This window comes from Limanda limanda, chromosome 22 (assembly GCF_963576545.1).
Source record: "Limanda limanda chromosome 22, fLimLim1.1, whole genome shotgun sequence".
NCBI classification, from domain to species: Eukaryota; Metazoa; Chordata; class Actinopteri; order Pleuronectiformes; family Pleuronectidae; genus Limanda; species Limanda limanda.
Window position 1 is genome coordinate 13133686 of NC_083657.1, and position 12154 is coordinate 13145839.

At 43.8% G+C, this 12154-nt stretch overlaps 1 protein-coding gene across 10 annotated transcripts in view; it reads right to left on the reverse strand.

Moving 5' to 3' along the window:
• Positions 1-12154, reverse strand: part of nlgn2a (neuroligin 2a) — a 99301-nt gene that overhangs the window by 40373 nt on the left and 46774 nt on the right. For 5 of the 10 annotated variants that reach the window (XM_061066548.1, XM_061066546.1, XM_061066550.1 and 2 more), the window contains one exon: positions 11431-11580. In XM_061066548.1, coding sequence (XP_060922531.1) covers positions 11431-11580 — 150 coding nt within the window. The remainder of the gene's footprint in view (positions 1-11430; positions 11581-12154) is intronic. The other 5 variants (XM_061066552.1, XM_061066556.1, XM_061066555.1 and 2 more) reach the window with 3 other exon arrangements.

Here is a 12154-nt window from a genome sequence, read left to right on the forward strand (position 1 = left end):
ACAGAAGCAAAATGTGCTGCATGACACCTAAATGGTTTATGACATATTGCTTTTGAATGTGTTGCGTGTGCCTGTGCACGCGCGTGTGTTAAAATATTTCCAATTAGCTGTCAAAAAATGAATCCCTTCAACTACGAAGGTGGTAGTATTTTGATGCCTGGCTGCCATTTACAAACCTGCAGGCAAGCCAAGGAGGAGTTTAAAAAAAGAAATATGAATAAACACATCTCCCCATCTTATTCCCATCTCGGGCCGCACTCAATTCAGCGCAGTCATATTGAGGACGGGAGGTAAAAACACTGCCAAGTTGTCAGATCGGGCGCCAATTCCAATTTGCTTTTTCCACCACTCACATCTGCTCAAAGCCCGCTCGGCACCAGCTCATTTCCCGCAAAGTCACCCAGACATTTCATGTTTACATGTGTAAGGCAAAAGCCGCCGATTAATCCTATTCTGTTTTCCGAAAAAATACTTTATTCATAGGATATCTCTGTGAGCGAGCAGACTTAGTATTTTATTCTTCTAATTGCCCTCATCAGCAGAATGCTTTTTGGGTTCTTTCTGAATTCCTCTTCTTCAAAGTCCCCCAACTTATTAGCACGTTGGTTTCATTGTAATTAGAAAGAGGGGAAAGGTGCCGATTGGTGAGGGAGGTCGGACGGAGAGAGCTAAAGCTTTCAGGGGATGATGTGCGGAGGGATAAGGAGAAGTCATGCTTTTGTGAGCAAGAACAACAACTTAGAGATTTTAAGGGCCAATATGTGGTCTGCAAACATAATTATATCCACACTTCCAAACCACCGATACAATGCAATTTATTCTCCTGCATTCTGAATAGAGAGAAGTGGCGTCTGAGGAGGGGGCACAGGAGAACCAAGGCAAGAGATCAGAGTGGGAACGTGGTTAAGAAGATCTGTCAAAGCACTCCACGTTCCAGTGTCGTGTTGTATTGATGTTCTTCAAACCACGCTTGACATTATGAAATTCTACAGTGCAAATTAAACCCTTTCCTCACTCTTTGGGTGCAGCTCTGGGACCAAATATTTGACAAAATGGTTCTTTAATTGTGGAAATTCCCACAGAGAGGGAAGGCGTGGGAGTCAGCGGATCATATATCACACGGTCGTGAGTTGGACCCCAGGGTGCCGTAGCACTAATGCTTTAGATGGCGATGTATATGGATGGTCACATAGCTGCGGGGCAGAATACATCACAGGCAACTTTCCTCCGAGTCTCGGTGGACGTCTGTGACTCGCGATAAATGCAAGAAAGCAGCGAATTACACATCCTCTCTGCTTTGAATTTTTTAACGGCCATACAGTATGTATACGGTGAAGCAAACCTCGCACCATGTGCAGCCACGCATCAGTTCGGTTAATCTCGCACTCGCACATCCTCATTTGCCCCAGAGAGTCTCACCCTCAAGTCGGACGACGTTTCACTGAGCCCTCACCCCCATAGCAACTGTTGCTATGCACGTTAAGCTTTCCGATCTTTCACTGCACAAATACCAACAGATACACTACGTTTACATGGACAACAATAATGCGTCTGTTTGATAATTATTGTCATTGTGATGTTTACATGAGTTGCTAATGGGAATGCTGTGAATATTTGGTTGTCATCATTCGATTAAGATGTATACATGTCTACCTACACAGTGCAGCTAAGGGCAGAATACTCCACAGAAAATACTGTTTACATGGCAATGTTATTTTAATGAAATATAGATGACCATGTAAATGTAGTCACTCAGGGACTTGGCCAGAACTCTCTGTTTCTTGTTGCCTCTGCCAAAGGAGTTATGTTTTCATCTCTGTTTGTTTGTCTGTTAGTGAACCCTCTAAATTCTGTTTGACAGCGTATTCAGGATTATTTTTTCACCTTTTATAACATTGTGAGACACGATATATTTTATATAGGGTAATTTGTGGATCTTGATGAAAATAAAAAAGAGATATTGAGGGGACTTGTATTCATGAGTGTGAGCAATTTGGTGCAGATCCAAATCGGAATCGGGATCTTGTGAATATAAATGTGGTTTCATCAGGGGACTGTTTGGCCTTGGCCGAAGTATACACTCTACTGAGTGCCATCCTGGTTCATTAGTGTTTCAAGCTGAATTTTTTAAAGTGCAAATTCTGTGAAAGGCTGTTATATAACTACATGTATGATTTTCTGCTAAAAAGGACTTAAAAAAAAGGACAAAAAATCTGCTGCCTCACCTTCGAATGATCCATATTTATTTCCATAGACGTGTAAGTGTTGAACAAAATAACCCTTTTCTACTTCACCTACAACTAATGGCCTCCTGCTTGCATCTGGAAATAATGGACATTTTCTACAATAGACAGTTTGTTAGAAAGCAGACTTACGTTATGTCAACTTGGAAAAACAATGAGATTCAAGAGCTTATGGTGATATACAACATCCTGTCCCCTGCATAGGCCGTTCTCCAGAGTTCACGTCTAAACTCTACTATACAGTGCTTGTTCTACACAGAGCTCTTCTCTCAGACATGCATCATCAGGGGCAGTTTGGGGCTCAGAGCCTTGCCCAAGTACACTTCAACATGCGGAGCCGGGGATCGAACCCCCAATCTTCTGGTAAGTGGATGACCTCTACCTACTGAGCCACAGGGAGCTGTTAAGGGGCCAGGTGTAAAAAACTGCAGTAATATTGTTATAATAATGTATTTAGTTTGGGACCCCGAGTCAAGCACTGTGCATAAACACACACAAGGACAAAGTGGCTTCATAAGTGTGTTCATTACTAATTCAGCACCCAGTTGTTCTGGGCAGAGTGTTGTACGTACACACACGGACCAAAGCCACGCAGAGGGCACAAGAGGCCATGACGTGCTGCGCTGGTGCATTGGCGCGTGCAATCATGTGGCACACCAAACACACATTCCCTCCTTCCTTTCGCTATATTCAAACACCTCATGTGTGCATTATCAAAAATGAAAGCTTGTAATTTCTTTTGCATTTCATTCATGTTTCAGAGATTATAGTAGCGCGAGCAGGAGTCTCCGTGCACCGATTTGAAGCAGTCATTCATTTGAGATACTTCTATGTTCCAGAAGTCTTCAGGAAGTCGCCTCACACTGACGGAGAAAAGGCCCATTTTGACACGGCAGCGAGAGCCTGTCGTGGCGCCACTTTAGAGGTGCCATCTGCCTCATTCAGAGCTCAACAGATTACAGGGCTTTCCATATGAAAACGTGAGCAGCTTTCTGCGTTTCTGCGAGCGCCATCTGTCTCGAGGCTGCGACGTCCGAGGTACAAACGAACACTCGGTACCGTCAGTAACACTGAGTGTGAGCAGGCTGGTCAAGGTGGCGGAGAATCAAATATGGCGAGTGGAGGAAAAATACTCACACCAGGCCCAAACTTCCTTTTAGGTTCGCAAACGCAGCTCGTTCAGGCTAAAGGTTCCACGGGTTGTGCTGGTGAACCGGTTGATTAGCTCCGGCAGCCTCCTAGTGAGATGCCTACACTTCTCCATCCTTGAAAGTTGGAGAGCTGGACAAGCAAAGGTAGACAACCCACATACTGTATACACCCACTCTCCTACAGAGTCAAAGCTCCTTCCATCAAACAAAGTAACACCTATTGAACTATGTCAATATGGCACGAGTCTCAGTTTTCTTTGCACAGATACAGCAGGAAGAAACTTTTTACTTTTATACTTTGAATTTTTAACATAAGTATCTGTACTTCTACTTGAGCAAAGAATGTGTGTACTTTTACCACCTCCAGCTATGAGGAGCCTTTTCAACCTGAGAATCGACGGCTCATTATCTGTGAAAAACATGTAAAAGAATGTTGTCATTGAGGCCCGACTTGAGGGAAAAGATTTGCAGTTCACATTCCCTATCTTACCCTGGGCCTGCTTTAGGAGTGTGTGTGTGTTCCTTTTACATATGGATGTGGAGGCAGTGGACGAGAGAGAGGGGTTGGAGCAGCAGAGGTATGCAGATGTAGCCTGGCTCCACATCTGTTGCTGGGCCTTCAAGTTATTATGGCCGGCCGGCATGTGTTATTATGGCCGGCTGGTGTGTGTGGGCATGTGTGTGAGAAAAGTGACCTGCATGCACAGATGAGCGAGGACAATTTCTCCCTCTCCTCCCCTCAGTTTTCCTTTGTCCAACTCTATCTCCCTTAGTCTCCTCCTGTCTCATTATGTTATGTGTAGGTGCAACTGTGTGTGCGTGTGTGTGTGTGTGAGGGCAAGTGCGATTATGTCAAGTATCCTATTGCCTCTGTCATTATCATGCTTTTCCTCCTGTCAATCATGGCTGCCCTGGCCAACATTGTGGTTGACACCAAGCAATCCTGCCCTTGACCTCACCTGCTGTAAAATGCAAATGACTCGTATTACCATTCATAGTGCACGTGTGTTTGTGTTTAAGATAGGAAAAGAGGTGACTATCTGACATGAGCAATGGAGTATGCACACACACACACACACACACACACTCTCCTGGCCCCAGGTGCTGTGTTAGTCAGGCTTGATTGGTTAATGTAGCGGTGAGGGTGTGATGGGGGTATGGGAGAGTGAGGGAGATCCTGGGGAGAAGAGGGGAAAGGGGTGCTGCTGCCCAGCTGTGCCCCAGCCCAAAGAATCCTCCAAGGGAGAAGGACCGAGGGTTCAGCAGCTGGAGCTGTGGAATGATCCTGTCTTTCTGCGACCAGGGGCAGGTGGCATGGAGAGGGAAACGCAATGGAAATGAGCTAAACAGCAGCGAGGATATTCTGTACACTGTGGTGGAAGCACAATGTACAACATTCTCATTAATGGTGGCCATTAAACTCAAAAGTACTGTCCGACCACTGTCCATGGTGCTGAATCTGGGGCTGCCCTGAGCTCTCCCTAGGATTGTGTGCAGGATTCCCACAGAGAGTTTACACTAATCAGCATTGCTACATGATAAAAAAACACTACAGATAAATACAAACACAGGCTCATTTATGCTGACTTTACGTAAAAAGAAAATGTCCATCTCAGACTATGAAACTGTGGCCAGATACCGTTATGATTTAAGTTCGCATGGTTATTAAGCCATACATCAACTAGAAGTCAGCGCAGAGTCTTATCCAGTTTACCAGCTCAAGAGACCAATACCTCCTGTACAACAAACTGAGTGGGTAAATGCAGGTTGTTATACTTGTGTAAACCCTCTAAAATAAGCTGATTGACTCGTTTCCCATTGCTACTAGAGGAGTGTCATGGAGGGACTGTGTGTAATCACACTCCAGGGTCAGTAGGGGGCTCTAGACTCATTTGCATAGGGGGATTAGGTGGAGTTGTGCGCGGAGTTGCCACTAGAGGCATCGCAATTGACCTGTGCATCGGAGCCAGAGGTAGGGTAGGATGTTTTGGCCTCTTTATCATACAACATATATATGGCGTATGATACTGTGGATAGCCCGAAGTCTAAAAATACATAATTTAATATATTATGTATCTGACAGCCTTACTAGAATTCAATGCTAATTTCCAGGAGGAAATATGTATTTTTTAATAGTGTTATCACTACTACAAGCTCTGGATGACTTGATGAAAATGGCCCCAGATGATTGGTCTTTCTATTCTTATAAGATGGAAGTAATATTTAGATGACATTGCAGCAGAGGCCCAGAAACTGACTGACGGCAGCCTCAGAAGACTGGGATGTAAAATTTCTGATGGAAAGGTATAAAAAAACGCTCAATTTACTGAACTGATACAAGCCTCGTCTGTCGCTTTTTTCTCTGCAACGCAAACCAAACAGGTGACAGCATCAACTTCACAACTGGTCTCACAGGAATATTTAAAATTGCTTAGGAAAATGCAGGAAACTCGCTAGGAAACGTTGAGGTCGAAGAACCGGGAAGGCGAAGACACAGAACATAGAGGTATGGATCATTCATTCTACACTACAGTGCAGTGGACAATTATATCCACAATAAATACAGTAGTACGCTGATGCGATATGTAAGTGTATTGGCTGCCTGCACAGAGAGCGCGAAGGCAATGCTAGTTTCAGTCCTGAGACACAAACATCATGTCTCTTAGCTGCTAAAATCCTGCACAAACAATATCTTTTTTCTTTTTTTGCGGTGCATGCATCCTTCCTCGCTCAACAGCCGGCCTTTATGAGTGTCAGTCTAAACGTAAAGATTCATGGAACTCCCCCCAAAAAACAAGTCCGTCATTCCTATGAGAAACTGAGTGGACCAGGCGATGATTCAAGTGGCTGTCATACCTTTCGTAATGATGATCCATCCCTGGCTATTATCAGCCCCTGGCTCCTCACTTACAAAGCTGATTGTTCGACATGTGAAACATACATCAGCGTAATTTGTCCCATCAATCTTTTATGCCCTCACATAAAAGGAAAACATGAAAATAAAAAAGTGAATTCATCTACTTTTATATTTCAAAACATGATTCTGTTAGCTTTTCACTATTTTCCAAAATTAAAATAAGTGGGATTATAGGTCATGACCTACGAATGTAATGTAAGTGGCGGGGTTGTCTGGGTTTTCTTTTGAGCATGGGGGTCCTATCAGGCTCATGACCAGTTCACAGTGGAGTCTGATACAGCCCATTTTTAAAAAATAATGTAAAAATACCTACATAAAAGCATCTGATCTAGAACAAGATCAGAATTGAGCACAAGGCTTGCAGTGTGAACAACGGGGCAAAAAGTGCCACATGAGTTTTAAGATCCTGACCCATCTTGAAATCGGGTGGCATCAGGCACTAGTTATTCTTATCCCTCATCTCAGAGTAGTCTTGAAAATAATTGCACATTATTTTTAAATCTTTATTCAAGAGCGTGGTCGATTTTGTAATACTACTCCCATTAAAACAAACCCTTCTTGTGCTTTAGATTTTCTGCTCTTCTCCGGCCTGTCTAATCTATAGCAAGAACTTTAGGTGAGATTTTAACTAAATAAGTGTCAACATTAGTATCATAGCTCGAAACGCTCTGTCACACAGGAGCTTCTTTTCACGGCCACAAAAGCTCAACCCAAATAACACAAGTCTAATCCATCAATACATGTGTTACAGGTTTATATTTGTGTAACTTTTTATTTTGAAGTTCTACATACAGGGTTAACAATGAGTGTTAGAGGATTAAAGGTACGCCATCCTTATGGAGGTAATAAATCAATGTAATAAATCAATGTGCAAAAGCAGGAGGAATTTGTTTGAGCTGTCTGAAGACATGTCTGCGAGTGTGTTAATGTGTGTGTCAGTGCGGGAGGGCGTGTGCTGGCATCTCACCTGCCCATGGGAATGTGAGCCGTGTGTGTGTGTGTGTGTGTGGGACAAAGAGAGAGAGAGAGGTGCTAATCCCCTCTCAGAAAATAGTGGAACAGCTTGTCCTCTATCTCAAAGTCACACAGTCGATATCACCCGGCACACACTCAGTACGACTGTGTGAGGCAGAGCATTTTTAAGGAGAATTCATCCCAACCGCAAGACATTCAATCCTCTGTGTGTGTGTGTTTGTGTTTGTGTTTGTGTGTGTGTGTGTGTGTGTGTGTGTGTGTGTGTGTGTGTGTGTGTGTGTGTGTGTGTGTGTGTGTGTGTGTGTTGCGGTCATTGCAATGAATAGATGGGTCGGCCTAATGTGTGCCATGTGCACAAAATTGTGCTCTAGATGAATGTCTGCTCTGGTGCACACTCAAAAACAGCTCTGCAGGTGTTATTTTTAGCATCACGGGCGAACGCAGCCCCCCTCTCTCTCCTCCCCCTACTCCCTGCCCTCTCCCTCATCTCTCTCCCACCGTCACTTCTCTCATCTCTCAAAAATCTCTCACCCAATTTCATGAGTGTGTATCTCGGCACGCGCACGCACACATCCACACACACAGTGCATACAGTATGTGCACATACAGCACCGAGCGCTCCGAGCTCTGTTCTGGGCTCTTCCACCTCTCTGCTCCCATCACCACAGTTAACGTCTGAATGAATTCATTGTCTCACTTTCATCTCTCTCGTTCCCTGGCTCCTGTCTCTCGCTCGGGCGGAAGAGGGATATAAAAAGCCCATCAGAGGGTGGAGGTGATGCATGTACTGTAAGCATGTCTGTCGCTAAGGCATCCGAGGCAAGGTCAAGTGCTCAGTGGCCGGGTGAAGCCTTTCATTACGTATTTAACTCGGGCAGAATTCCCAGCAGTGACCGCCTGCCGCTCCGTGCGCCGCCACTTCAGCCACGTGTGCTGCCGCTGGAGAGACTCGCTGTCTGGAGTGCAGACAGGTAAATTTCCATATTAGTATATGGATAGAAGCAGGCGTGTCCTGCTATGTCAATGACTCCACGGTGGTTTTGTGTAGCGTGGGCAGAGGCTGGCGGGGCGGTTATTGAATAAGCATGTCAGTGGGAGCGGAGAGAGAGAGAAAAGATCTCATCTCTCAATCAGTCGGATGAAAAAAAAAAAAAAAAAAAGATAGAGTGTGTGGATTTCTCTTCCATGACCTCTATTTCTTCTATTCCTGTCTGCTTGTGCGTGATTTCCTTTTGTTTGTCTATTTAATGCTCCCGTATGAGGTCTGTGAATGAGGGATTAGCAGAGAGACAGAATTTAATTACATAACTCACATGTTAAACACGAATCTAAAGTGACTCAATTTAATCCCAACAATGCTTTTACTCAATAATTTCAGTATTACTGTAAATCTTAAACTCGAGACATGACATTTGGAGCCATTAGTGCCACAGCATACAAAGACACACCTGCTGTCCTGGCCGGTATTGTAATGCACTAGCGGGGTGAAGGAAGAGCAGGGCAGCGGACGCTCACTAGAGGGACGTGAGGTGGAGAGTCAGACGAGTTTGTGTGGTTTTTCCAAGACTCAAAATTAAAATATAAAGGGTAAAGGAAGGAAGAAGCTATACAAGGTTCACTCATTATACTCGGCTGCTCTGCCTGGCTTTATATTCTGTGAAACACTGGCACATTGAGAATGTGTTCATTTAAATTTCCATCAACTAAATCCAATTCAATTATGACAGAATTCAAGCTGTAACAGGGACATTTAGTCATCGGATAGATATCTTTTCTTAGCCCGCTTCAGGGTCACTGACAGAAGAGAAGCACAGAAATTTCTGGAACAGGCTTCACCAGCCGCAAACGTTTGCCTCTGCATGTGCCTGATTTGAATACTTTTTAAAAAGTAGTAAAATGTCCCATCTCACAATGAAAACTGAAATCAAGTCTGGGATCTACACAGAAATGTAATGTTTTTTACTCTGGGCCATGCCACATCCTTCCACCAACTTTGGTTGATATATGTTCACTCATTTTTGTATAATCTTGTTCACAAACACACAAACCAACCAAGGACCACACACACAGGGCTGAAAACATAAGCTCCTTGGGGAAATTATCTCGATAATCAGCTGAGTAAGAGCACAGACATCTAAAAGCGAGGAAACACACTCCTGTCACACGTTGGTTTCCTGGCAGCTTCATGGATCACACATTTTAGATTGCATTTCCTTATGCACTTGAAGCAAGAAGTGCTGATGAACTCAATAAAGATGCATTGAAAAGCAAACCCTTAAAGTAATTATATGCAAATGAAAATCTGTCCCCATTGTAAAGGCTGTGTAAGAGCTCTGCAAGAACAACAAAATGACATCTTAAAAAAGGAAAGAAACGAAACAAATCAAAGTGAAGGAGCCTATTTTGAAACAGCTTCCAAACGCCCGCTCTCTCTTTGGCTAATGAAATACCTAATGCACTTAGTTTCCTTTGGTTAGCACCTGCCTCCATAGAGGCATGTTCCTCCTCTCCACGCTAAATGACTTGGTCTCAATGGCGTGAGACAGAGAGTGGCGAGTAACAGGGGAGAAGTGGAGTGTATTTCCAGGAAAAGGTCGACAAGCTGGTGCTGGAGAGCTGAGGTGACAGATGATACTCGTTTTTTCCCTCTTGGAACTTGGTACTTGGCTACAGCAGATCACAGAGCGAGCTCAGCGAGCATTGGCCAGTAGAGCCACCTCAAGTACTTTGCAAATCCTTCACCGTTACTGTGACTCAACATGCATCGTAACGAGGTTTGGGTATCGTCTGGACTTTCTCCAATAACGCTGGTAAGCCGATACTTTTGAAACGGCAGCGGTGCTTAAATGGTGCCAGAGTCTTTACATTTTTTTGTTAAATTGAACAATTTAAAGTGTAAGTTGTGCTTTCGAAAATGTGTTGGTGCCCGAATCCTATGAAATACATCCACAAGGTCAACGGATTAGCTTTAGGCATTTGTTGAGTTTGAGGTAGCTACTAGCTAACTGTAGGCTAACGGTATGTGCTGCCAGAGCTATGATGAGAGTGTGTAATAGCAGGGAAACTGTTTCGGTACAAATCTCAGGCATCGAAATGCATCACAAATCTGCGTTGGCGACTCAGCCCTTCCATTATTTTATTTACTAATCTTGCTTTTTATAGAATGAATGATGCTGCAAAACAGACGTCTCGAGGTCGACAATACAGGCAATGGGGCATGCCGTAAAATTCCCTGATAGGCATATGATTTGCATGCTACATCCCCTTGACTTTCGCTCGGATGAAAAATCAATAGCAAAGAGGTGGTCACGTGGAAGAAGAGGTTAAAGGTGGGGCGATATCATCAATCTGTTTAAAGTTGTGTGTGTCTACCAGCTGCACCCACATGACTGATAAAAGATGAAATACAGATCATGTACAAGCCACTCACGACTAAATAACCTTCTTCTAATTAAACTTTAATAGTCCTGCAGTTACTTGACAAGATGTGAAAGGACTCAAGACTCATAAATATCCACACCATAAACGTGTGCTACGAATAATTGAGTTATTATTTTAATAAAACATTTTTAATTTGTCCTTTTCTGACACATTCATTGTATTAATCTACACTGTGCTTTAAACTGAGTGCAATTTGAGTGTGTATGGCCCTTTAACCCATTGAGCCATGTTGCAGCGAATGCATGTCTCAAGCCATCGCCAGCAAAGACAAGTGCAATAAAAAAACTGCACTTTAAGCACTCAAATGATTTGTCTTTCGTCCATCTGTCTGTTTTCTTTCTGTTTCAGACACTGGGAAGTTTTTTAGAGAGTTTTCCAGAAAAGCCCAAGGTTTTCAGCAGGCTGGGTGTCAGATTTCTTTTGTTCCTTTCAGAGGGCAGCTCAGGTCTGAATCAGTTAAAGGAAATTCCAAGACTTCCATTGGAGTGGGTGCAATGTGTTGGTGGGGAAAGTCAGTTCTCACGATCAACGCATGCACTGGTTTCCATTAGATTGACGAATTCTATCTATGTTGTCCATCGCTGACTCAATCAATCCGGAAAATACAAGAGTCTTCTGAGAGAAATCGACTTTGCTCCAGTGTTTGGCAAGATCTCGGTTGTGTGACATTGCAGTGGGATAAGAAAGCGCCCAGGCCACTTACCCAGTACGCCGAGCCGGTAGTTCATGGTCACCACTATCACGTTGCCATACGCGGCGAGGACGCTCGCATCGAACATGTTTCCGGTGCCTTCCATGTAGGAGCCTCCATGAATAAACAGCATGACAGGCTTCTTCCTGCGGTCACGGATATCTACACACACACACAGAGAGAGAGAAAGATTAGAGAGCAGAAAGGAGGGGTGGAAAAGTCAATAACTGTATTTATGCCTCTCATGTTCTTTTTGATCACACATTGTGTTAGCTCATAATATACTGTGAAAACAGCAAATTGCACGGCTGGATGAAAACACAGTAACTGCAATGTTCCTTGCAGCTGGGAGTCATCTCTTAAAAAAATGACTTTGAGGTAATTTAGATTTCAGGCAATGATTCCAGCAACAGGCAATAATCGGAGACACCCCTGCAAGAATCTAATCAAACGTTTCCTGATTAAAGCAATAACGCCTTGAAGAAAATCACAGGGTAGTGTCGCTTATTAGAGCCAACTTGTGTATCACGGCCTCTGACAGTCTTCATGTCACCAGGATGCAGGGATTGTGCTGCACGGAGGCGATGCTATCAATGAAAACCTGGTCCCACACGAGCGATTGGTTTAAACGAAGAACGTGTGGAGCGAGTCATTTGCACAACAGCTCTTTTATTGTGACAGTGTCAAATGTTGGTGTCGACCCTTTGATCCACCGTGTGTTGTTCTTGTTTACTGA